The sequence below is a fragment of the Macaca nemestrina genome, chromosome 2 (assembly GCF_043159975.1).
Source record: "Macaca nemestrina isolate mMacNem1 chromosome 2, mMacNem.hap1, whole genome shotgun sequence".
NCBI lineage: Eukaryota > Metazoa > Chordata > Mammalia > Primates > Cercopithecidae > Macaca > Macaca nemestrina.
Genome location: NC_092126.1, coordinates 43,106,538 through 43,134,305, shown reverse-complemented (window position 1 = coordinate 43,134,305; position 27,768 = coordinate 43,106,538). Strand labels below are relative to the sequence as shown.

General features: G+C 44.6%; 1 protein-coding gene across 13 annotated transcripts in view; it reads right to left on the bottom strand.

Annotated features, from left to right (window-relative positions):
• LOC105469966 (calsyntenin 2) overlaps nucleotides 1-27,768 on the bottom strand; it is a 643,989-nt gene that overhangs the window by 7,520 nt on the left and 608,701 nt on the right. For all 13 annotated transcript variants that reach the window (XM_011721615.3, XM_024789187.2, XM_011721617.3 and 10 more), the window contains 4 exons: nucleotides 26,006-26,168; nucleotides 12,286-12,452; nucleotides 3,644-3,792; nucleotides 1,471-1,688 (listed from right to left, as the gene is read on the bottom strand). In XM_011721615.3, coding sequence (XP_011719917.1) covers nucleotides 1,471-1,688; nucleotides 3,644-3,792; nucleotides 12,286-12,452; nucleotides 26,006-26,168 — 697 coding nt within the window. The remainder of the gene's footprint in view (nucleotides 1-1,470; nucleotides 1,689-3,643; nucleotides 3,793-12,285; nucleotides 12,453-26,005; nucleotides 26,169-27,768) is intronic.

Sequence of the window (27,768 nt, the reverse complement as noted above, 5' to 3'; positions counted from 1 at the left end):
TGGTATTGACAGCATAAAGAGTGTCAATGGGGGCAGCAGATGATGCTGAAGCCAGTCACTGAGGCCTGGTGGCAAATGTCATTATCCTACTTGTTTAAGATATCCATAATAATGACCATTCCAACAACAATAGGAGTAAAAATTTAAAGGCACTAATAATAGCCTTTGGACACTTGACTATGTGCTCTGCCTGTACCTCTCATAAACAGAAGATGAAATGTGAACCCAGATAATTGCTCTTCCCTGCATTGCCTGTTTGCTGGTGTCAGATGTAGCAAATCCAGACACTTGGGTCATGGCCCGCAACCACTGAAGTCAGAGGCTCTTCTTTATTTCTGTCTTGATTTTAGCCACAAATGAGAACAGGAGAAGAGGGACGATCACACAACCTAATGCACGTTGGCCTGTGACTAGGGAACTGCCCTGCCCGGACAGGTGGTAAAATACCATCTATTTTTTATGAGCTAGAAGGGCTGTCTCTTGAGTACCCCGTTCACTAGGGACCAGGGTGGTTTAAGTCAATAGGTAGTTAAGATTATTAGAGCAGCAGCTATTCGGGGACTCAGGACCAGAGGCACCAGCACATCATTAGCAGTGGCTTTTGGAGGGGGAGGGGAGAGTTGAAAATACTCTCTTGGAAGAGGCAGCAAAGGACACTTCTTAAATTTATATTTCCCCCATCCCTCAGAGTAACAAAAGGGAAGTTTTCTTCCCTCCCTCCCTTGCTCCTTTCCCGGTTTCCTTCCTTCTCTTCTCCTCCCCTCCCGCAGCATATACTATAGCTTTCAGTGTAACTGTTTCCCTTTGGTAGATAATTCAAATTACTCCTCTTTCACTGAAAAACCTTTCCAATAACGAAGTTGTTGGAAATAACAACTTAAAAGTTTTCTGAGAGCTTACAGTAATATTACTGAATGAGACCTAACTTTTATGGTGTATATATAAAGATGCAGCTATATTTTTTCTTTATATGTCTTTAGCTTTTCTTCTGATTATCAAAATAATATATGCCCACTATAGAACATTTTTGAAATTACAGAAAGGGAAGGGAAGCAGAAACAAATTGGCTCTCACTATGCTTCTCAAAGAATAACCGTTAGCATTGAATAACCCTGTTAGCATAGGGTGTGTGTCCTTCTTGGCATTTTTCTATTTTTTTTTTTCTTAAATGGTTGAGATCATTCTATCTGTAAGTACTATGTAACTTTGTGTCTTGCATTTTGTTCACTTACCATTTAGCACAAATGCATTCCCTCCAACCTCATATCCCTCATTGCTAAACCATTCATTCCCCTCATATTCTTTTCGTTTGTTTATAGCTCTTTGCCTGTTTTGCTGAACATTATGCTGCCATGTATACATTTATGCCATGTATACATTACATGAACAATGCTGTTGTTCTGAAGTATGTTTTCATGGCTGTAAAAAAATTAAGGTCCACCCTTCCCACAAACTCAAATGCACCTGTACCTGTGGTTTTCACATCCCCGGGGGCCTCAGTTTTGGCGAAGGTGCTCACAATCTTGATATCGGGAAAGAGGGTCACTCCCCTGGCACTTTCAAACTGAGCAGCAGGTCTCCAGAAGTGGTCTGTGCCCCGGAGGGTGATCCGGGGCTCGATGGCCTGCAGGACCATCACATAGGCGTCTACCTCGGGGATACTGATGCATACGTCTTCCCCAAAGCACCTGGGAAAACAGCCTCGGTCATGGCACTGACGAGCAAGCAATTAAACCATCTGTCATACAGCCAGGAATAAGGGGTTGCCACCTCCAGTTCTTAACCAGGCATCCTGACTGCCTAAGAGTCTCTGAGGATGTCAACAGACATTCAAATTTAAAGACACATTATAATCAAAACCACTAGTGATCTAGGGACTTGAAAAATTGGCTACTGAGAGAAATGGGAATTTTCTATACGCGCAACACATAACCATGAAACCTTTCATTATCCTTTAACAAAGTGATCAATGGCAACATTAATTAGATAGCAACTGCTTGTTACATGCTTTAGTATTTGGTAGGCAAATTGTTGTCTACCTGGTCGGTTACAGCCATCTTACTAATTGAGACCCCAGGGCTAAACTCTCCTGCGTCAGCTTATATGATATGACTCTATGTGGATATCACACACGTGTGCCTTTTCTAGGTGTAAGAGCAAAGTGCTATCATATTCACCCTCCTTTCTCCTGATACACTGCCACACAATTATCTGGGAGGCAGAAATGGTGTGGCCACAAGAGTGAGGTCTGAGACAGACAAGGATCCATGGCCTGGTTCTGACACTTCTGGGCTGGGTAAATGTGGACAAGGCACTCAACTCCTGTGAACCTCAGTTTCTTCATCTATACAATGGGGATAACAATAATTTTGTCCTACAGTAAAGGATTAAATGCAGACATGTATAGAAAAGAAGCTGACCAGAGCTTGCATCATGGTTTGAGCTCAGTAAACAGTGGTTGATTTGAACCTCTCGTCAGACCTCATGGGGGCATTATGTCATTAGCCCTCTCCCCTGGTCATCTAGATGTAGGTTAAAATGGGGGACCCCAGAGCCAGGCAGATGCTCTGGGGGTGGGGTTCAGCTGGTGACAGCCATCACCTTCCATGCCTTGGGACAGTTCCCGAGGAAAGGATAGTCTGGATGGATTCCATGCTGAGCTACTCTATCCTCTTCTGTGGGTGGGTGAAATGTGGGAGCTGTGGTGGCCTCCTCCTCTTCCCAGTTTTCTCCTGCTTGTGCCAGGCCAGCCCCACAGCACTCCTCACCTTTCTTCAGTTTGCAGAAGGCTGGTCTCAGCAGGACATAGGCCAGTTTGTTCTCTCATCTTCACTCTAATGTGGCACTGACCTGGAGGTACCTGCTTCCTACCCCTAAGCCTGTAATGGTGGAGCACTCCTCCATTGTTCCAGAACTATCGAATGTAACCACCATCTACAGGCTTTTTTCTGGCACCTGTCTCAGGCTCCATCAATGTGGCAGTCAGCAGACCCATCCTTCCCATCCTTGTTCCTCTCTTTCTGAGTCCTTCTCCCAACTCTAGGTGCCGCATGACTGCACCTCCACCTTCCAGGAATTTTCCTGGGATCCCCCTCCTAGCAGCCCTCCAAGGTAGCCACTGTGGCTGAGAAGTGATTTGATAGGCCAGTGAGTGAGTTATCCAAAGGCTTCAGTAATCCTCTAATTTAACTCTGATCTCTGGAAACAAGAACCATGCCTTCTGTTTTTCTGGCATACCTGTGGGATTTAGGAACTCTACATAGCTGGGTTGGTTAACTTAATTCAATTTAATAAACATTTGTCAAGCACTTCCTATGTACCAGGCACTGTGCCCTTAAGTCAGAACACTTCAAACCCATACCCAGATCACTTCAAATTCCCAGCTCTCTGAGAATTTATAGAAAGCAGTAAGGCATTAGATAAGAAACAGGGTAAAATAGAGAAAGGTGGATTCAAGGTGGTAAAACAACAGAACATCTTGCTTAAGAAGAAAACAAGAACACAGATCCATTGAGGCATCCTCATAGGAACAGCAGAAGTTGAGGACAGCTGAAGAAAGGCAAATCCTGTTTTGCAAGGGAACATTCCCAAGGGACCAACCCTGCTGCCTCAGTTGGCCCCCGGCTGATCAGTGTCCACTCACTGGACTTTGGAGGAGACTTTGAGGCGCCGCACACCCGCTGTCGGGAACTGCCTGGAGTTGATGTAGGAGACTTTCTGGAGAGCACGGTTAATGTTCCCAATGTCATCACCTTCCATCACCAGGATGGACTGCGAGGGGTTGAAGTGATACTGGAAGACAAAAGTGAGCATCATGGAAGAGAATGGTCAGGATGTACATGGTTTTATGGGAGCACTTCCTGTCCACACAGGGCACCAAAGGTCACCATAAACACCTCTAGAGCATCTGCCAGTGACTCATTTGTGTGTACAAATGATAGTGTTTAAACTCTCAAGCAGTTCCTCCTACTCTCTGGTGGGCTTTGTGGCCCTCTCCTATGAAGTCTCTCCAGGAACTGTGCCTGGTATTATCGGTCTGAGCCACAGGATTGAATATTGAAAACCCAGCCATGGTGCTCTCACAGCCCAGCCCTTGGTGAACAGTGGCCCATGCTCTGTGCTACCGGGTGGTCTGGACCATTCAGAACTTGCGTGTTGACTCCTTTTGCTGTCTTTGTCTTTGGCCTTGAACTGCTCCCCAAATTCATCTTGCACTCCATTTTCTGACCCACGCCCTATCTTCTTAGCTTCCAACCTTCAAGCTCATTTTTCAGTTAATGGTTTTCTTTCTCTCTCAGATCTAATTTTTTGTCTTGCTTTTCGAGGGCTACACACTGGTTTCCCATGAGTTGCACTCACCTGCTGCTTACACATCTGCCAGCAGCCCTGTTATCTATCCATTTCATCCCAAGTCCCTGGTATGCCACACTTGCTAAAGGCCATGTAGTGGCGATTCTCCCCACTGAGTCACGTGGGTACTCAAGCTGGACATAGACTCTTGCCCTCTCCATGTCCCCACAGCAGTTACTCTTCTTGGAATGAGGCAGGGAAAACTGCCTTTGTACTGCCCTGAATTACTGACTTTGACACACTTCTGAGCAAGAATTATTAGGAAATGCTATCGATAAAATATCAGAAACATATCTGTGAATTCAGATTATATATTGAATGCTCATGGCACAGGAAAGGGAGACATGGATCTTTTTTAAGTAGCTACCTAACTTAAAATTATTTACTCTTTTGAATAGTTAATATATTCACATGATTCAAATGTACACATGTGCTAGGTGAAAAGTAGCTATCTTATTTCTATCTCCCATCCACTCAGTTTCCACAGTCACATCCCACAAGTACTCATTATTATGTTAGTTTCTTAGTGGTAAATTGCATTATTGTTCACAATTAGTTGCTTCCCCTCCCATGAGAGACTTATACATGTCTGCCCTATTGTTAATAAGCTTGATCATATGACTTATAGTACCCTTCCCTGCAGGATATACATTTTTGCCCTGTTGCACTCAGCAGTGGTCATGTTACTTGCTTGGTCAGCTAAATGTGGGCAGAAATATTGTTTGATTCATACCCTATGGAAGATTTAATAACCAGTTCATGGTTTTCAACATCCCTTTCTCTCTGCCATGAAACTGGCAACATTCCATTAGGGGCTGGTCCATCAGCTTGCATCTCACAGTGAGGGAGGTATGGATCAGAGCTGCAGCCAATCTATAATGGACATGAAGCATGAGCAATAAATAAAATGTTGTTGTATAAGCCACTTAGTATTAAATAATTTGTTACTGTAGTATAACTTAGCTTATCCTGACAGTTATACTCCTTCTTATAAATATATAATCAGTGAATATAGATTTCCATTTTTCTTCTTTCTTATATCAAAACTATCTCATTACATAATGTATCACACTTTATTTTTTTACTTGGCTCATATCTTGGAGCTTTTTCTGTATCAATACATGACAAGCTTCCTTATTCTTTTTTAGTAGCTGTATAAGTATTCCATTGTATAGATAAACTGTAATCTTTAAAACCAGTTTCCTAATATGGACATTTGGGTTATTTCTAAACTTTTACTGACAATGTTAGAATAAATAATCTTGTGCAAACACATCTGTAGGATACATCACTACAAGTGAAATTGCTAGGTCAAAGAGTATATGCACTTTTAACTTGGATAAATGCTGCCAACTTCTCCATTGCTAGAGATTATATCAATGCATACTCCTTCCACCAGGGAATGAATGCAGCTTCTCTCAGTTCCTTAGCAACACAGTATGCCATCAGATGTCAGGACTTTTACCAATCTGATAAATGATAAATGCCATCTTAGTGTAGTTTTAATGTGTATTTTTCTTGGTATGAGGAGCTGAGTATATCTTTTCATAGGTTTAAGGAAAAATGTATATTAACTTTTCCCTGATCTGACTTGAATGTCTTTATAAGGGTGTTCTGTTCTGTGTCTGGACTCAAACAGGAGTTGGATGTCTCATGAGCACTACTGGTGACACTGAACCACCTAAATCCCTTGCATGGTGTCCCCTAGCCAATAGGATTGATAGCTCAATCTTTGTCACCTTCAATCATCACGAGTGTTTCATTGTTACCTACTCATAAGGCCTCCCAGCTTCTCTCATTTTGGTTCCCACTGGGCTTTGGTGCCTTTCTCCTATAGCACTTACAAAATGGTAACACCACTATATAGTACAGTGGACAGTAGCCCATGAGCACAGAGATTGTATCCTCTTACCTCTGAATGAGCCTCTTATCCCTGAATCCCAGAACTTAGCCTTAGTGTTCTAAAAGACCCTGTAAGATGAATGAGTGAAGGGTCTCCAGCCTACATTGTACTCACTGTCATCTCCTGTCACTCCCCAAAGGGACTTCTTTCTTTTGTCTTTTTAGTGAAGCTCTGTGGGAGTCATTATCAGTACTCACCAAACCCTGTTCTCCTTTCCTTCCTGGGCACTGTGGAGGCTACACTTCTCAGCCACCTTGTGCCACAGGTGGCCAGAGTCACATGACTACCTCTGGCCAATGGGCAGGAGAGGAAGTGAGGTGTCACACTTCTGAGCTGAGGCAGTGAAAAACCCTGTAAGATGCTCGAGCCTCTTTTTTTCCTCCACTTCAGTGGCTTGCAGCATTCTATGCAGAAACCCCACCCCACCTCCCTAGCTGAGTATACGAGAAAACTAAACTTGTCATGTTAAGCCAGTGAGGCTTGAGGTTTGGGGATCATATGCAACTGTAACAGCTTAGCCTGTTTGGGAAAATTTAGCACTTCCCAGGCCTGATTCTCACTTCCCCAAGGTCATAAGGCATCTTTAAAAGAGCATGGACTTTGTGGACTGTAAATTCCAGTTCTAGTACAAAGTACCACTTTGGAGTATTTCCTTTCCCCTCTGAGACTTCATTTCCTCATTTAAATAATGGTGAAATTAATATCTACTTGTGTGGGTCTTAAATGAAATTATATATATATATATATATATATATATAGTTTCTAGCACTTACAAGATTTTAAATATATGATAGTTTGGATGATCATTCTTACTATTGTAATTATGCCAGCACTGAGTCTTTGTGCCCCAGCCTTCACTGCTCTTGTGTCCTTATGACACAATTCTCTTCTGTCCTTCCAAGTCCTGCGGAGCGCTGTCTCTCTGAGCCTGACATCTGGCCATGAGCACCGCTCTCTGGTGCTAGATCCTGGAGCCCCCAGGCATATGCATGGTTGATGCCATAGTCAGTGTCTGAGTTGGCATCTCTCTTGCCTGGAAGGCTTCACCAGCTTAGAGTGCTTATCCCTGGAGCTGCCTCACGCTAGTGAGTCATGATTAGTTCTGAAGTATTCGCAAGTCATCAGTTTCAGATTTGAGAAGACTCAAGGTCCTTGTTCTACAAATGCCATCTATGTTTTAAAAGGTTTTTCTGCCCCTCTTCTCCAGCCTCGTCCCCTGCACCATCCTCCTGTAGCAGTCTTGTGCTGTTACTATCTGTGTATCCATCTGTCTGCATCCTCCAGCAGATGGTGAGCACCTCAAGGGCAGGGGCTACTGACTTCCTCACCATCACTGCAGGGTCTAGCACATGAAAAGCATGAGGTAGATGACAGGTCTGCAGTGGAGGCTGGCCTCTGAGCCTCACATGAGGGCTGCATAGGAAAATCAAGAGGTTCTTCTAGAGGGACGGATAAACAGTATCCTGTGGCAGTCAGCAGAGGGCACAATCCCTCTGCAGCCACATGGAGAGAGACCAGGAGAGAGAGTGTGTTGGATCTCCAGTTAATACCTTGGTCTGTGCCACAGCATTGGGAGATCTGCCACAGATCATGAAGGTGGGCACTGGCCTAGCCAGCAGCATAGTTCTTGCAGGGTCAATAAAACCTCCAGAGCAGGTTTTGGGTGTTTTTTTTTTTTTTAACTGTGGTATTCCCAGCTCTGTGAGTGGGTGTCTGATTGAACAGGGGACCTGTTTGTACTTGCATCTGTACCAGGGCAGGAGATGGTGGCGTGCTAGGGGCCCCAGCAAAGGGTGACATTGCTCACTCGCCCTTGGGTATCTGTGCAGTGACTATAGCCCTTCGCTGAGCCAAGAAGGTGCTAGACAGCCCTTACAGAATGGTCTTCTTATTAGGGGCTTTTCTTAGAGGTTTGACTGGCATCTCTAGCACCCCAGCAGGCTGGACCATCAGGGAAGTCCCTGATCAAAGCTCTGGCCTGATCCTTGACAGCAGGCTGGCTATGACCTGACAGGAACCCTGCTGCTACCTCTGACACCTGCCTGCCCATAGTCCATATTAAGTAAATAACAGAGTCAAAATTTGGACTCTGATTTTTCTGACTTACAGATTCAGCTGAACCATTTCTGTGAGTGGGGCCAGATGAAGATTTGCCACTTTAGAAGTTCTTCTGTCACAAAAGGGAACTGTGATTTGTTAAGAGTCTATTAGGTTTGCTAGGATATATTATATATATACTAAAATATATAATATATATTTAAATATACAAAATATATAGTATATATAGATAAATGTATATTTAGATATATAATTAAATTCTTACAACATCACTACAAGATAAATAATATTTTATACACAAGAGATTTGGGCTTAAAGGATTAACGTGTCTTGCCCAAGGTAACCCAGGTAATAAATAATCAGTTGACAGAAAAAGACATAAACATTTAAACATGATTACTAGGTAGCCTCTGATGTGGCCTCTGCCTAACTCTCTGGCACCTTCAACCTTTTTCCTCCTGCAGTGATCTGAACCTAGGAGTGTCTAGTTCTGAAGTTCTTGCTCTTTCCCACTCTTCCACATGATGGAGATGACAAATTGGCAGGGGTTGTGCTATGTAAATCAGAACAGAGTATTACTCAGGAATGTGGTGATTCCACAGTATCTTGTATGGATACAATACAGCAGCCACTAAACCATTTTAGGACTCTAGACATGCTGGAGAAATATTCATAAATAGGTATGATTCAGAAGACAGGTAAAGCAAGAAACATGGGCTGGTCCCTGTGAGCAGACAGAGAATTTCCTTAATCACAAAAGGGCCTCACTTCCCTCGACCAGCCAGAGAGGTGGGAGGAGGGCAGTAACTGGCAAATAAAATAATAGTCATTATTCAGAAATGACATGAGGGGTAAAGGGAGGCAGGAAAGGAAGGACATTTGTTTTAATGATTTGCAAGAATGTCTTCTAATCTGAGTTGCTGGTATGGAGGAAAGAGCATGAACTGATTTTGGACAAATCCCTGAGCCCCAGTCCCCTTAGTTTTGAAATGGGGTCATAGTATTTAATTTGTTGTGAGAAGTAGGGATAATGAACATAAAATAGCCCCCAGTGGGTGCTCTGTAAATTGGGCATCTTATTAACTTCTCAAACGGTGCTCTAGTTCTTACCAGCCACGCCCTAGGAATGGAAGAGGATCATTTGCAGTGACTTGGTTATAAACGGGGAGTATCTTGAAAAGTCAGATTAGCCTCCTCAGTCCCCACAGTTTTTTGTGCCACTTATTTTAGCACCTCTTCTTTTCATAGGCTATGACAACTCTGTAGAAATTGCTATGGTTCTTAAATTTATAATTTTAAAAAGGCATGACTTTTGAGCCCAGCATCTTTGTGTTTTTGCTCTACGGTGCCCAGTACCCTGAAACTGTGCCTGCCTGGAACAGTTCAGAGCAGAGAAGATCTACGCAGATGCAAAGAGTAAATTTAGAATCAGAAAAAGAGAAGACACTAGGAGGATAGATTTTTGCATCACTGGGTTGACAAAACTCTAAGGAAGCAACACCAACAGTACGTCAAGACTGGCCTTTCCCATATGAGATGGTCTTTTGTCACTGGGTTGACAAAACTCTAAGGAAGCAACACAAACAGTACGTCAAGACTGGCCTTTCCCATATGAGATGGTCTTTTGAGCTTGTGCCAATGACAAGTGATTAGCTATTGAGAGCAACTATGTGTATCTAATCCATGCTAAATGTTGTTCTGGAAAGTCAATCTTGCCTTGCCATGACTTTTTACTCCTCCCATCTTCCCCAGTCTCCATCCTAAACCCCACATATGCTGAGATCATGCTCCCTTGCCTGAGCCTTCAGTGGCTCCCCATTGTTGACAGAAAACAACAACAACAACAACAAAAAAAACATAAACACCTAAACATGGTTAATAGGTGGCCTCTGATGTGGCCTCTGCCTACCTCTCTGGCACCTTCCACCTTTTTCTTCTTTCAGTTTGGGACTCATAACACTGGCTTTGTTGAAGTTCTAGTGAATACTGTGCTATTCCTCAGCCCTCTCTCATCACTCACACTTTTGGATCTGCCTGGAATGACTTCCCTCTTTCCCATCCCCTCTCCACCCCTGCCTTTTTGCTAGCTGGTTCCTACCTATTCTTAAACATTCTACTCAGGCCTCATTTCCTCATCCAAGGAGCCTTCCCGGACTGCCATTCTCCAAGGTTCTGGATCTCTGGAGTGGGACTGAATCTACTCATCACTAACTCTGGGATCTTACGCAAGTTCCCACCTCCTTCAGTCTTTCATTCCTCATGTACAAAATGGGAGTATTTACGGTACCTTTGTCATGAGAGTGTTCTGGGAATCAATACCCATAAAACGTTTAGAACAAATAGTGTCTGGCACTTGGGAGACCCTCAGTAAATGTTAGTGTTCATAATCATTGTAGTAGTCATCGACTGGATTACAAATGTCTGCTTGGGTCACAGAGTTCCTCAGGCCATTTCTTTTCACATCTCAGAACCCAGCCTATAACAGAATACTAGCATGTCCATGGAATGATTATGGAAGTGGCTGCAATTTAAAGAATATTCTCAGACCACCAGCTTTTCCAAGGGTACCCAGCACCAGAGTGTGACTAGCAGTAGGCTACTGATCTGGAAATTTCTGTTGGAGTGGTGACTCCCTGTCCAGGAGAGGCAGGCCCAGGGCAGGGCAGAGCTGCCCATGGGCAGTGCTGGGTCAGGGATGTTAGGCCAGCTGAGAAACCTCTGCTTTTGTCACATTCTCTGGAGAAATGACCAAGGACAGAAATCCTCACAGCTGCTGGGGCTTCATGGGGCTGTCCTGTGCTCCAGGAGGCATGGGCTGGTCTGTTCCAACTTCCAGAGGAGGCCAAGGGACTGTCTTTTCACACTGGGGTCCACTATGATTGAGTGGGAGCTATAGTGATACTGGCTCTGCTCTTTATTCAGGACCTCGTGGGCCGGCACCAACATGTGCTCGCTCTGAAAGTCCAGGTGAGGTTAGAAAGTGACCCTGGCTGTCGGGGTGCTTGCTGAGGCCATAGTCAGTCACATCCCTCCCTGCCCCCATCAGGAGGAGCTTCTCTCAAATGAGAGAATGACAGAAGCTTTAGTCAGAAGAAGCTTTGCTTCTCTGAGATCACTTGAATATTTCTATTTTGCATAAACAATACAAATCATGCAAAAAAATTGTTTTGTATAAACAATACAAATCATGAACTGTTCATGTTTTTTTTTTCTTCTTTTTTTTTAATGACAGAGTCTCGCTCTATTGCCCAGGCTCGAGTGCAGTGGTGCAATCTTGGCTCACTGCAACCTCCACCTCCTGGGATTACAGGTGCATGCCACCACGCCTGGCTAATTTTTGTATTTTTAGTACAGATGAGGTTTCACCATGTTGGTCAGGCTGGTCTCGAACTCCTGACTTTGTGATCCACCTGCCTCAGCCTCCCAAAGTGCTGGGATTACAGGTGTGAGCCATGAGCCACCACGCCGGCCCATGTTTCTTGGGCCTTGAAGCAACAATGTAAGACAGAATGACCTCCATACCTGCTTTCTAATTCTACCCCAGCCAGCTTTTCACTTTCCTTTTTAATTTGTATTTTACAAGGTCCTAAGTTTTTGTTTACTTTTTAGGCTTTTGAAATGCTTCCTTGCATCCTTCAGTTCCTTTAGCCAAATAAACAACAGAGCAGTCAACTAATGCACAAATGAAATACAACCAGGTGGATATTGAACATGTGCCTGCTTTTGTGTAGTGGACTGACTATACACAAGGGCTTGATCTAGGAGTTTCAGAAGATGGCAGCGGAAGTCCATTGTGGAAGTCATGGTTACAAATCTCCCCCCGGACCCCCCATCTCGTGGCCGCACCTTTGCCATGGACTCATTTCTGTGTAACGTTCCAGCACGCGCTCCATTTCCCGGCGCATGCTGGCACTGAGCAGGCTGCGCATCGTGAATCACTGTCTTGTTGGGGGTGATGCCAGCTCCTGCCTTACCTTTATTCCTTGGCCAAGGCTTTCCAAGGAATTAATATCCAGCCCTTCCTTGCAGGCCTGCAGGCAGGAGATCACCTTCTGGCTTTCCATTTTGCCAGGGCGGATAGTGAGACTGGCCAGGCTTCCATGAAAGAACTGAGCAAACCGCGGTTTGGTGACTTCTCCTCCTGAAAAAACAAACAGCGTCATTTGCCCTGTGGAGATTGGGCAGCAAATAGCACCTCAAGGCACCACTTGGCCACGCAGCCGAAGACACCTTGACTCTTCCCTGAACCTGAGCTTTTCCTTCTGAGTGATGAACACAGTAGCCAGAATCTCAGTAAGAAGTTATATGCTGCTAATACCCTGGCATTCCCTGGCAGCATCAGATTTAGGAATCCTGGCATTTCTGAATTTTAAAGGTTATTTTCAAGGGCACACTGTCTTAGGAGACTGGAGGGCTCTAGTGAGTGAAAATAGGGAGAAGGGAGCTGTCATTGATTAAACTCCAGGTCTGCCTTGTGCCAGTCTCTCTGCCAGGGACTTCATCTGAATAAGCCTGCAAGGATGTGGTGGCATTGTTTTCACCTGGCGGGTGCAGAGCCCTGAGACTCAAAAACGTTAAGGTACTTGCCCCAGGACATAGAGCTAAACACTGGAGCTGGAGCTCTAGTTCTGGTCTGAACTCAAAGCTGGCGTTTGCTTCCCTACATTCCACTGAGAGCTTGGCATGTGACTGAAGAGTACTAGAAATGCTGCATTTATGAGCTCTGGCTTTCTCACAATGTGTTGATTTCACATGTGCTTAAATTCAAGGCCTTTGACATAAGAGGACTTCCCTGATTCCTGTGCTTCTGTCTTTGGCTTTCTTCTCATTGCCTGCTTTCTGTTTTCAGTCATACTCCCTCCTGGTTGTGCTGAGTCCTGTGGGAGCTCAGGTCCGCTTTTACCCGTGGGCAAGTGTTCCAAGTGCTTGTGTTGCAATGCCAGCTTGGAATCCACTCCCTCCTCTTTTCTCCCTGTTTTTCCAAATCGGATCTCTGAGGTCCATTTGAAGCCTCGCCTCCCCTAGGAGACCTTCCTCACTGACTTTACTGAGCACAGGCTCCTTCCATCTCTGAGCAACCTTCCCAGCCTGGATCTTGTACTACTATTTGTTCACAGAAGAACAACACAGAGAAAAGATGGGCCTGGGTTGAAATCTAACTTTGCTAGTTTCCTGGGAAGGTTTCATAAGCTCTCTGGGCCTCTATTTACTCCTAGGACACACTTCTGGATTTTGCCTCCAGGTTCTCCTGGGCTCTCTTGGCGGCTCCTTCAGCTTCCCCAATGCCTGGCTCTTGCAACACCTGGCCAGCAGCTTCCCCAGCCCTCTTTGCTGCCAGCAGTTGCTAACAGAGTGTGCTCCTGTGAGACACCTTCTGTGAAAGTCTTCTCTGGCTCCCTACAGGCCAGATTTCCAACACACGACACCCCTGCAACTTCTCTGCTATTCTTCAAGTTACGTGGTGCCAACCAAGTCTAGACCTCAGCTTGGGAGTGGGCTGGCTTTTTCTGGGGTGCTCTACTTCAGCCCTGAGGGTAGTTGGATGCTCCTTACATATTTTATTCCTATTTTCTTTAGAGTTCTCTTTAGAGTTCTTACCCACTAATCCTATGTTACTCCAATCCCCATATTTATAATTTTTAAAAAGATTTTTTTCTGTTGAAATTACAGTTCTCTCTCTCCTGTTTGAATCTAGATCCATAAACCTTCCACGTCTGCCCATATGTCTTTGCTTAAACCCATTCCTCTTTACACTGAGACACCACCCCTAAATAGCTTAGATTAGGCAAATCTCACAGGTCTTCAAGACCCCGTAAGCCTCCTGTTTCCTGATGCTCATGGAAACCCTCCATGATCCCCCTCTGCCCACCATGTGTCTCCCTTTATCCCTGAGTCCCCTTCCCTGCATACCCTGTCCCTGCCTGGAGCCTGCCCCCTCCCCACCCTGAGCCTTGGAACGTTCATTTTAACATACCCCTCACAACCTGGCATTGTTAGCTAATGGTTTGCATGTAGGTGTTTATGTCCTCAGTAGCCTAAAATATGGTGGTTTTTAGACTTGGCTACACATTTTAATCATTTGGAGACCCTTAAAAAAGACAACCTGATGCCTGGTGCTGGGTCACATCCCCAAGGGATTCTGACTTAATTGGTATGGGGAGTTTTAAAAGCTTCTCAGGTGAATCGAATGTGAAGTCAAGGTTAAGAACCACTGGGCTATAGCTTCTTGTGGGGTTGGGCCTCTTGCGCCCTCCTCTTGTGATCTCTATCCTTTGTGCCACCTGCAGGCTTACTCTTGTCACTCTGTGCACACTGTTATAATTTATTAGTTTGAGTCTTTCCCTCCTGGATGGCAGGGATCACTCATGCATTATTCATTTCAATGAAGATAATACTGAGCAAGTGTTAGGGGCTGAGTGCTGCAATAGGCACTTTGCATAAGTCGGCTCATTTATTCCTGTCAACAACACCGTGCATCTTGCAATTTCCTGGCATCTTGCACCATGCCTGGCACATAGCAGACGTTTTGTAATTGTTTGCTTGAATTGAAGGAGATGGTGAGTTGAATATCAGCAGAGTGGTGGGCACTGGTTGTCTTTCCAATATCCATCTCACTCCTTCCTTCTTGCAAAGGCAGCCCTAAAGTTTAGGGTATTGACTTGAGTTCCAGAGACAGACTCTCTTTAGTTCAAGCTAATTAGATTATTCCATCCCTACTGCACCCGCTATTGATTGAGGGGTGGACCTGGGACCCAGGATGAAGCCATCACCTGGCATTCAATAAGCCACAGGAATTGATTCAGAAGAATCATGAGAACAAATTGAGGCCAGTATCGTGAAATAAATTAATTGTCAACCTCTGTATAAAAAGCTTCCATTTTTCCTCTTCTGAAAGTTTCTGGAACAAACTCTTGCTCTCTTTCCTGGACTCAGTTCTGGGAAGATGGGAGGCCGGCTGCTGCAGCTATCTTGCCAGCAGACTGGTGATGATCAAGGCCCTGCATGGAGAAGGGCAGTGCCAGGAGAGCCCCAGCAGGGAAGAGCAGAGCGTGAGCTGCCCTGCTCCTTGCTCTGCCTTGGGACGTTCTCAGCCTGGAGTGCCACTCATCCATCTTTATAGTTTGAGCCATTTTGACCAACAGTGTTGTTACTTGCCACCCAAAGCATCTTCACTTTGAAAATAAAGGGTAAGTTTCTTTTGATGTGCTCAGTTTACAAAAAGCTCTACACAGATTTGGCTTTGAGGAATTAGTTGACATGGCCCATGGCTATGGGGACGCTAACTGGGGTCTTCTGATTTAAATCCTCAGTGCCCCCATGCATAAAGTGCTCCTTCAAGCCATTAGCATGTTCCTGTCCCAGCAAAGGGGCATCTCTGTTGATCTGCAGGCAGAGGGTGTGAGCTGTGTGGGAATAGTGGAGCTGTCCCTCTCCAGGGCATCCAGTTGGTGATCTCTTCTTAGCCTCCTCCTCCTTGGAACAGCAAATCCAACAACAACTACTATCATTTACTGGGCATACAATATGTACCCCATACCATGTGACATCCTCATCATTCATCATCTCATGGAATCTTCATAAAACTGCTGGGAGGTAGATACTCATTCTATAGTGATAGATGAACAAATTTAGGCTTAGAGAGGGGAAGTCAGTGACCAAAAGCCCACCGGTAGGAAGTGGTAAAGTATATGTTCCTATAGTGTGAATACATCCATCCATGCACAGGACCAGCCGAGGTTTCCTGGTGGTGCCAGGCAACCAGGCCTAGAATGAGACTGAGAAAGCCCATTAGGATCTATCCTGTAGCCCTCTTCAACTGATCACTCAGCAGCTTTAGCCTGAAAGGCCAAACTTTGTGCTGTCTTGAATGCTAAGACAGTTTCCTACAAGCCATCTTCTCTCAGCAAAATACACTCATGTTCTATATTTTTGACTCAAGAATATCAGATGTGTGATGTACTCTATTTATCAGTGACAAGGCTCCAGGAAATTGATTCAATGAGCATTTTTCAATAGCAGGCCAGTATAAAATTTGAAATACATTTCCACTTGGGTGGTTGTGATGCAGGATTTTAAAAAAATAAAAGATGCATTGAAAAAATCTTTCCTTTGAATATCTAGGGTGTCTGCATAAGGCCACGTGACTTCTCTGTTGGTTAACAATTAGACATAAACATGCTTATGAATAATCTTAAAATAACCTCATTTTTTCCATAAAGAATGTTCCTTAAATGTTTGCAAATATGATTTTGGATTTCTGATGCTAGATCTGCACCCATTTTTAAAGCATTTTCTGTATGACTAGTCTTCTGTTAGATTCAGTTAATTTAAGATGTGAACCATGGTCTTCAGGAGCTTACTTTATTTGAGAGAATAACATATAGACACCGAAAATAAAATAAAAATATGAGTAAATTGCCAGTATGATAGATATTCTAAGGCAGGATATGATTCATTTCAAACAATTGATATAGGCAATGTGTCCAACAGGTAAGAGGGAAAAAAATAACCATCATTTGTTAGGCCCTTGAAACACGACAAGTTCTTTCACATGCTATTTTATTTAATCCTTAAGCAGAGGGATAGTATGTTTGAAGTCTTAGCTTCTGTCCTTTTACTTTTTCCCTACTTGTTTCTTCTACCTTACCTTCCATCTAAATACAGCCTGGCTTTGAGCTCATTGTCACAGGGAGGGTCATGGCAGAGAGAAGAGTAGAAGGGGCCTGGAGCTGAGTCTCTGCTTGGTGTGGTTTCCAGAAGCCTAAACCATGAGGAGGGTGGAGGAGATCTGGGTATAGATTAACCTTTGGGGAAACAGAAGAAGAGAATCTGGCCTCCCCGCAGAGTCATAAAGGAAACCCCAGACATGGGGGTGGGTGTGGCTGTGGCAGGGAAGCAGATAAGACATCCGAGGTACAGAGCGGAGACACCTGAAGCCTGCTTCCTGGACTGAGCCCTGGCAGGGGTGTGTGTGATGCCAGCAAGGAATGCTGGCCTGGTACAGCTGGACAGATGGACCATGGATGTTCCTACAGAGGAAGAATGAGAAGCAGCAGAAATATTTGTGTGTCCCTAAGTAAGGCGATCCCAAGACAGCTGCCAGTTCTGACAGACCATTAGTGACTGAGAATCAAAACAGGTGGGCACAATTTCCACAATGCATGGAAAGGTTCCTGGAGGCCCTGCTGAAAACTCTAGCACTATACAAATCTCCCTGCAATCAGCCAGCACCCTACAGAAACTGAAGAAATGTAAATTAGCAGCGGTTAAATCTCCCTCAGGTGGACTGGGGGCTTGAACTGAAACCAGGCTGGATGTGAAAAAGACAATTCTTAAATTTGTGCATTGAGATTCTTATCTGCCGCACTTAAAACTTTTATAGATGAGGTTTTCAAAGTTAGATAATTTGACCAAAGCCATGTAACCAGAAACGAGTGAAGCCAAGATTCAAACTCAGGTGTTGCTTGCTCCCAAGCCTTTGGCCTACATGCCAGACAATGAGATGTGGCTGGGAAGGCTCAATTGGGAATTTCTTAGAGGGGGGTGGGTTAGGACTGACTCAGTGCTGGGGGAAAATGTTCGATTATACTGGGCTCTGTGGATGCAGAATGGCTTCAGCAGCAACTCCCAGAAACTGGTGTCAAGGTTGCTGGAATACATGGTAGTCTTAAAAAAGTTGTATTTAGCGAACACAATTTAAGGTAGCCTGTCTTATTCTGAGTCGGAGTTTGCATCAGGAATGAAGAGCTACACACTCATTCCCCCAGATTCCTTTTATCATGCTCACACACGATAATACAGCTTTTGAACCAGTATGTCCACTCTCTTCTAAGTATATTTTGAGGTAAAAATATGCACGCATCTATGTAGTGTGAACATGCTAAGTCTCTTCCTGTTCAAAGTGTGTTCAGGATCCTGCTGGTCTTTCCAGTTGCCATTCCCATGGCTATTTAATCTGAGAAACTCATGGAGAGGACTGGGGGCCATGTATCCTCTTGCTGGGGTTGGATGCTGCTCTGTGTATGGCTGGTTCCTGGGGATGCCCCTTGATGAACACAATGTCATGGATGCATGGGTGTCAATTTTAAGCAATGCAAATAACGAGACCATCTGAAATCTTGCTTTCTCTCATTTCCTCATTTCAGTGATGTAGATACCTACGGAATGCAAAGACTAAGTGAAGTGTGTAACAAACCCCTAGAAATACAGCTTTAAAACTCTGTCCACACAATCCCGGGGGATGCTCACACAGCTGTAGGCTGCAGGTGGCTTGTGGGGACAGATGATCTGTCATCATGGCTGGCCATGGCACACTCCCAGCAGGCTTTCTCAACCCTTTCATTTTTATGAATCCACCTCTGCAGGCTTTCCAGCACATATTTATATAGCATTACAGTGAACGAAACATACAACTTAGCGATGACTACAAATGTCAGCTCTCTGGGGTTGAGAACCCAAATTCATGGAGTTGGAAGGGCTTTCATTTATCATCCAGAAGGTTGTTTTGTTTTTCACGTGAAGGAACTAAGGGCCTGAGAAAGGAAGATTCTGACTTCAAAGACCTAGAGCAAATAAGCAGCAGTAGGAAACAGTGATACTGTTTCCAGATATGATTCACTGAACTTTAAACTTGATTTTGATCTGTATCATCTTCAAACCAGATGTGCCGCCATGTCAATTGACTCTAGGACCTAAAACAATTTTTTCTTGATTTTTAATATAGACAATGTTAGGAGACATCTTTTTAGTTACCTCTGTGTGTGCCAGAACATGAGCCACATACCTTTGTCAAAATAGCCTCAAGAATAGGTTATAATTTAACAAACATTATCAGCCTTCTATAGATCCTGAAGTTGAAAGCAGAGGAGAGGATCTCTCAGAGTGGCTAGCCCTTGCCCCTTGCAAACTCTTGACCTAATAGGGAAGAACTGCATTAGTAACTCCAATAAAGATGTTTCACAGAGTGAGTTCTATGGCTGCATGAGATTGAGGAACTTGAATCAAAGTCAAACACATTGCTTTACTGGAGTGCTTTTGAGAGCCTTTAATAAGTGAACATGCACTGTGACTCTCAAATATGGTGGTTTGGGAATGGCTTAGCCTGTTTCCCCAACTTGACCTTGGCCTCTTTGTGAAAGGGTATCCTGTAGGACTGGAGCTTCATGAAGAACTCCTTGGAAAATGTGACCTGAATGTAAGGCAGGCTATGCTAGCATGTGCCTCTTTCTTCCAGCGGCAGACACACTAGGGATTCAGTATAATTTCAACGCAGACTTTATTAAGAGAAGTTTGTACTAAATTAGACCAAGCTTATTAAATGAAGGCATGCACTCCAAGCGTCTGTACTAATGCTATTGTCTGGCAGAAAAAAATGACCTGAAAATGTGCAGCCACATGATCTCAGGACCACATGAGGCTCCAATTTCCCTATACCCACGAATCATACGTTACCGCAACTCTCAGGGGTTATTTCTGCCTTCTTATCCATTTTTGATCGTTCCTATTCTTTGCTTCGGCTTCTCCCAAAAGCCACGATGAGGATTCTGCATCTGTCTCTTTACAGGCTCTAATATTTAGAAACAGCTTCTCTACATCCTGCTGCCTTATTTGTTAAGTAGAGGGTAGGATTCAGCAAGACCAGGATCCAGAGTAGAAAGGCTTCCTTATCTAAGACTAGAGGGAGGTATCATAGTAGGAGTAGGCAAGACTGGACACTCTAGGAAGGTCACAGCCCACGACACTGGAGGAGAGTCCCCTGGCAGAGACAGGGGCTGAGGCAATCACTAGAGTGGAGTCACAGGTAGCCTACCCTGAGATGAGCTCACCAAGAATAGATGAGGATCAGGCAAGGAGCAGGGTGGCAGCTTTGTGAGAAAGTGCCTAGAACTGTAGTTCTTCAAACATGCTTAGCCATTTCATTAACGGCTAACACAAAATAAGTAAAACAGAGTTGCTCTGGTCGTGGCATGGGGAGAGATGCCCCGGACCTCCCCATGCTGCAGCATCTTTAAGGCACTGGTCTGGTACAACCGGCAACCTACCTGACTCACTCCCTTGCACAGCTGGGTTATAGTACCCGGGTGATCAGGCCCAGTTTAGAGGTCCAGGATTGAGGCAGATGTGAGTATACAATTTTTACTGTTTATGAATAGAACTTGAATTTTTGTTCTTAGAAATGGCCGGGCACGGTGGCTCCCGCCTGTAATCCCAGCACTTTGGGAGGCCAAGGCAGGCGGATCTGGCTAACATGGTGAAACCCTGTCTCTACTAAAAATACAAAAAATTAGCCGGGCGTGGTGGTGGCGGGTGCCTGTAGTCCCAGCTACTTGGAGGCTGAGGCAGGAGAATGGTGTGAACCAGGGAGGCGGAGCTTGCAGTGAGCCGAGATCGCACCACTGCACTCCAGCTTGGGCGACAAAGCAAGACTCTGTCTCAAAAAAAAAAAAAAAGAAATGTGATAATTAGGAAATCTGAGGAAAAGGACAAATTAATTTAGTCTTTTAAATGATCTTTTCCCTTGTGACCCATAGAGAAATAAGGAACCTGGTATTTGCCTAAAGCCAGGAGCAGCTGACTCAGCACTGGGTGAGCTCAGCCATGGGAGAGGGTCTGACTCCATCCTGAGAGTTCTGTGTCATCCTGGACACAGAAATCATAGCAAGGGGATGTGCATTAGCCACAGCTACACAGAGGAAGGGGACCTCTTTTGTGATGCTAGGTTCATCCCGACTGTACAAGCCTTTCCCTACAATCAAGAGATGCCACATGCTCTAGGCTTTTCTGGTAACATTTCTTAAGTGTAAATGAAGTCTCATTTTTTTTTAATTGCTAGAATAAATACTAATGGAAATGAAGTTTCAGTGATTATTTTGGCTTTCAAATTGGCTAATAGGACGAGTTGTCTAATTGGGGCTGCAGAACATTGTCCAGCCACAGTGCTAGAGCCAGTTCCCAGGAGATCCCAACAAGCAGCTGCTATCAAACCATTTTCTATTCCCATTGTTAAAGCCTCATTGGAAATTTCACAAATGGGAGCTAGTTCCCTTGCCAACCTCAAAAGCACCTGAAACACTCCCCACAACTGCAAGCCCAAAGGCAATTAGAGGTTCAGACAGAGAGCTTATACTATGTATCTAAGTGGACTTCAGAAGGTTTAGAAGCATGCAGAGATAAGGGCTGCATCATAGGCCATTAATTTCCCAGCATCATGTCTTATTGAAAGATCTTTTGATATTTTCATCCAAGACAAAAATGTGGCTTCAAGGAGGATGTGAATATTTGTGGGAATCCAAAGTCTTTAACAAAGCAGTGTGCTGTCCCAGGGTTTGGTCTCATCTCCTTTTCCCAGATTCCACTCCTTGTGGTTCATGTACATTCCAGTGATAAGGAACCCTGAATACATGTACGCCAAACTTCCCTGCCGCAGCATACGGTGTTGCCTCCCTTACCTTCCTGGTGACCTGTGAGACTTCTGATAAAGCCCAATTTTAAAGATCTTAAGCACTTTTCTTCCGCTGTAATCTTCCCATGGCCCAAACCACTGCATGATCGAGTTCCTACCTACATCTCAAGCCCCACCTTCCAAAACCTGTCCTCTGACTATTTGCCAGCTTCGTTTACCTTCCTGACCATCAGTGAGCCTGTGAGGTCAGGGTCAATACTTGAGGGTTGGTCCTGAGGAAGGAGAAAAAAGTCAGTGCATGCAAGGAGCCATGGGAAAGCCAGCCAGGGCCACAGAAGCTAGAGCATGTTATGGTCTTGCAGATTGTCTGCAGTGTTGTTCTTAGATGAGAGGCTCAGAGAAGGTTGTGGAGGGGAGGACAGGGAGATGTTCTAAAATTTACACAATCATTCAAGCAAAACATGCAAGCATACTAGATGTGCCTAGCATCTAGTCCCTACAGGAATTCTGTGAGGTGGGTCTTACTCTTATTTCATAGATTAAAAATAAAATACAAGCTCCAGGAAGTTAAGGATACTGCTGTGTCCATACAGCTATTAGATGGCAAGGCTGGGGTTTGATTTGAGATCACTTTTTTTTTTAACCCCAAAACTGAAACTCTTTTATTGTTCCTTGGTGGGTCACTTAGGTTTTACAAAATAAAAGATTAGCAAGGAGAATGCAGCATTCTTGTGTGTTTTTAAAAATTTATTACAGGGTTGTCATATGTCTCCAGAGTTGAAAAGTTTGTAGCATTTGTATCAGTACACATTAGCTCCTGCCTTTTTCCAAACATAATTACATAAGCAAAATGACCAATTAGCAATAGAGGGCAGTGAGACACAGTGAAAAGAGCATAGGTATTGAAGGCTTGAGGTTGGGCATATTCAACTGAGTGACTTTGGGTAAACTCCTTCATCTCTGAGCCTCAGTTTCCTTATCTACAAATTGTGACAGATAACATTTTCTTTCAGAACTATAAACACCCCATGTGTATAAAGGGCCTCCTTGCAATACCAGCTTTTAAAGTTTCCACAAGGAAACAACAGAAGGCACTTCTGCTCACAGTTAATTGGCCAAAGCAAGTCCCATGACCACACCTAACTCTAAGGAAGATCAGTCCTAGCATGTATCTAGAAAAAGGACCAAAAATACTTGGTGAACACCCTTGTCATCATTCTTTCTACTACATTCTTTGAAAGTCAATGTATACTTGGGTTTCCTGTTTGAGATCACTTTTGTGGAATGGCTTTTAAATAAACTGTAATGAGATACAATAGTAGAGCTACTATTTATAGAGTGACAATGTCCTCTTCAGATGTGGCCTAGAAAGATACTAAGGAAGGAAACATCTTCCAGGGAATGGAATAAAGGGCCACAAATAATATTTCCCACCCTAAGGGAGGGGTCCTTATAACATCTGACCCAAAGGATTTCAGAATTGCTATGGACCAAAGACTGCTGTATTTCTCCCTCTTACTGAAAGAGTTTGCTGGTTGGTCTGCCCCATTCTACTGTTGTATCGTATGTGTGCATGTGCACATATGTAGATGCATGAATGTGTGTGTGTGTTGGTGGGGAGGGCATGGTGGTTGCATTGGTGGAAAGTAATTTGTCCTATTAGTATATAGGTCTCCACATCAAGTGCAGCTACATCTTGGCCTGCTATAGGCCTCTGTGCATCTCACCCTGATGAGGAGATCACTAGGAATCACTCAGAAAGCTTGGACATTGAGCTTGGAACCAGAAAGAAGTGAGAATTTTGGCATGTCCCATTTAAGGAAGGATGGGAGTATTTTCCATGTGGGAAAGAGAGCCAAACAAAATACTTGTTGACCTGGTGGACAGACTGTGGCGTTCATCAATGTTAATGCAATATTTTCAATTTTTCTCCTAGATACAGTATAGATTTCAGTTTCCTGCCCTGATGTAGTTAGATGTGGCCTTCTGACTTGCTTTGTCCAATAAAATACGAATAAAAATGATTGGCATCACTTGCAAGTGGAAGCTTTAAGAGTTTGTGCACGATTTGCCATGTTTTCTTTTCCTCTTGCTACGTATCCATCCAGCCATGCAATGTGGCTGCTCTGTCTGTTGACTGCAGGTAAGGCAGAAAAGAGCCCTCACTGATTTTCCGTAAATATGAAGTGAGAATTATTTTAGGAACTGAGAGTTGGGGCTTGTCATTGCAGTGCAACTTAGCTTATTCTTATTGATTTTAGTTCCTTATAAAATCTTTATTTTGTGGGGCTACTTCCCCACTCTGGGGACATGCCTCGGCCTCCCAAAGTGCTGGGATTACAGGTGTGAGCCACTGCGCCTGGCCGGCGTATTCTTATACTATAGCCCACCTCTATCCCCAGCCCCTCATGGTGAAGAGTCAAAGTCACAAATCTTGGTAATTGCACACTGGGGTGACAGGGATTCAAATGTGGTTTCTGAGGGGCTCTTGAGTAGAAGCATGGTAACATGGAAGGGGACATGATTAGGGCAGTGTTTTCTTAGGGGCATTATCCAGGCTGTGTTCCATAACACCCACAGGCTGGTTGGAGTGTGTGGCTGGGGCACTAAGCCACACCAGGGGGCTATTTCTCTAGCATAGTTGTGTTCAGTGTTACTGATTTCTGTGCAACCTCTGAGCACTGCCCTGCTATACTAAATAGTTCCATGAACTCTTGCCAGGTGACACGGTCTAGCTGGCAATCTGGGAAGCCTGCAACTGAAGATACTGTCATTGCCAAGCTCTACCAAAATATTTAATAAACATTTTGCTATCATGTGACACATGCGAGACATCAAGTAGGTGGGCTCAGCTCAAAAACACTTTCTCTTGCCTCATTTATACCTTATCTCCTTCCCGGGTTTGGAATCTCTAGTGCTTCCAGGCTGCACTGTATGCACTCCTTTCCGTCTTCTTTTACATGGAGCTGCCCAGAACTCACTTTGTCCAACCTACAGGGGCATGTGTCTGTCCTGGGTCAGTTGGTCTTCTGAAGGCATATTCTTTTTTTTTTTTTTTTTTTTTTTTTTTGAGACGGAGTCTCGCTGTCTCCCAGGCTGGAGTGCAGTGGCGCTATCTGGGTTCACTGCAAGCTCCACCTCCTGGGTTCACGCCATTCTCCTGCCTCAGCCTCCCAAGTAGCTGGGACTACAGGTGCCTGCCACCGCTCCCAGCTAATTTTTTGTATTTTTTAGAATAGACAGGGTTTCACCGTGTTAGCCAGGATGGTCTCAATCTCCTGACCTCGTGATCCATCCGCCTCGGCCTCCCAAAGTGCTGGGATTACAGGTGTGAGCCACTGCGCCTGGCTGGCATATTATACTATAGCCCACCTCTATCCCCAGCCCCTCATGGTGAAGAGTCAAAGTCACAAATCTTGGTAATTTTCACAGAATCCATCAACACAAGGTTGTGTCATATCTCAAAGTACTCATCTGCTTATTTGGGGAGCATTTTCATTTCCTTCTGCTCTCTTACTGGTACTTCAGATCATACCCAGCCCTTAAAGGAGCTGAAACAAAGACTCCAGCAGACCTGAGTGAGAGACAGAAAGATCACAGGCATGCTTGGAGAGCTGGGTTTCCTGATCCCAAGGAGGAGATTAGCCTGGGTTTGGGGATTAGGAGAGAGGCAACAGCACAGGAAGAGAGGAGGGGACAGACACCTTCAAGCAGGAGGGCATAAAGGGCCTCTATCCTTAGATGCCAGGGAAGGCACTAAGGGCTGAGCTGACCTTGAGAGTGGCTTTCTGTGGCCTCATGGCTTGTAGACAAGCTGTGTTCCACAGCCCTGGGCAAGCCCTGGGCATTTGTGAGTTCCCAGAATAGAGGGTTTGGGGCTTAAACAATTTGTGTGGGGATAAAGGGAGATCCTTGGTTCCTGATCAGCCTAGCACTCATCAGAGCCAACCAGAAATTTGAACACAAGATTCTATACTCAGTTTTTTTCTCTGTATAGCCCCAGTTTGGAAATGAATAAGACTTCAAAACAATAAAATACATTAGCAACTCAGAGACAACCATGAAACTGCTCATGTTGATCTAAAATCAAAATCTGGCCTTAAGCTTGTTATTATACAATACGTTCAGTTTGTGGATTTATACTCATTTTTATATGTCTTGCATTTTTTTTGTAAGGGGTAGTAATTTTTCTAGCCTATTCTCACACCACTTGCTTTTCCTTTTTCTCTACCAGTTATCTTCCAAGAACTATTCACAAACAGGTCAGAGAAAAGGGTTTCACTTAGGATTACCTTGCCAGCAAGCGCCGACTGTGAGTTGCATGGCTATGTGAGATGGATGAATGGGCCAGTCATTGGTCACCAGGTATGGTTCATATGTTGCTCCATCCATGTATAAGGTTACCACAGGAAACTCCACATTGATGACATAGTAGTGCCACTCTTTGTCACAAATCTAAGAAAATGAAAGAGAAGCAACATTTAAAATTGAATATGTAATAAAACAAACAGGCTTTTACTCTATGAAAGGAGAACAACACATTTTTGGGTCAACAATTTTTATTGCAAAGCACTCAAGGAATATAACAGTTGACATACACTGAAGTTACAGAAGCTCATCATCAAACATGATGGGGCAAACTGTAGGAAAGAGAAATACCCAAGAATTCGATCATCAGGCAGATAGTGGATGATGGGGAGATTTTTCAGCCTTACCTTGGTGCACCTGGGGAGGCAGAAAGGAATAACAAGTGGGTCCTACTGGCCTGAACTCAGTGCAGGACACCCTTTCACAGCTTTTTAAACCCAAGACTCCTGGTCTCAGGGCTGGGAATCTTGTGTCAAAATTGCCAGTTGGCTCTGATGATTGCTAGGCTGATCAGGAACCAAGGATCTCGCTTTATACCCACACAAGTTGTTTAACCCCAAACCCTCTGTTCTGGGAACCCACAAGTGCCCAGGGCTACAGAAGGCAGCTTAGTGGATTGGTAAAGATGCTGTGGGGGCTGGAACAGAGTCAAGATTCTTGACTTCAAGGGACTGAACTCATACAGCATGAGACGAGATAGAAACCAAGATGGGCATGTCTTGGAAAGGGAGATGGGAGGCATGAAAGGTGCCAAGACTCGAGAACAATGCCACCGTCTGTCCCATCCCTAAGCAAGTGCCTTGGGAGTCATGCTGGACTCTCCTTCACACTCCCTCTAATCCCTCCCACACCCTGTGAAGGCCACCTCTGAAATGTCTCTCATCTGCATCCTCTTGTCTCCATCAACTCTGCCATCTGTGGCAGAGGAGACAGATGAGTTCTGAATGAAGGTGACCCCAAGGTGAGGGCATCAAAGCCCTCCCTACAATTCCAGGCTGGATTAAATGTGCTGTTTCTCATGAATAGATAACACCAACAGGGATGCTAAATAATCTTTCTCCTTTCATTTTGAAATAAGGTTTTTTTCCTTAATGTTCTTTTTATATTGTCCTGCCTCATGTCTCAGAAAATTGCTCCTTTTGAAGCCCATTAGTCTGATAAAGTCTGATGAATATTTTAGGGGACTTTGGAAGGTAAGCAGGAGGGGTCCAGGCCGATCTCTGTGAAGTTCTGTTATACTCAGTGAGAGGTCCCGACCCAGTTTCCACTCCCTTCATGCTCCATGCCCTGGACCAAACTCTGGGCTGGGTGCAGGGCTCTCAAGCTAGGCCTGTTATTGGGGTGACCCCAAGACATGCAGGTGGCACACAGGCAGACCTGAACACAGAGGGCAGGGCTGATAGAGTAGTAGAGAACTACATATTTGAATCAAGCACCCAACCCAAAGAGGTAGGAGCACCCTGGGCTTGGCGATTGCAATCAAGGATAGCCAAGCAACAGAGGTAACCTGGAATATGGTTTACATCCTGAGGATATTCCCAGAGGTATCTGGAAACCTCCAGTCAGGCCCAGGGCAGGGAGGAAGTGGGTGACAGGGAGGTAACCCTGACCATACCCCATGCCCTGTGGAATGTAGGCAGAGCGCCGAGAACCAACCAGACAGCACTCGGGGGCTCCCCCATCCTGG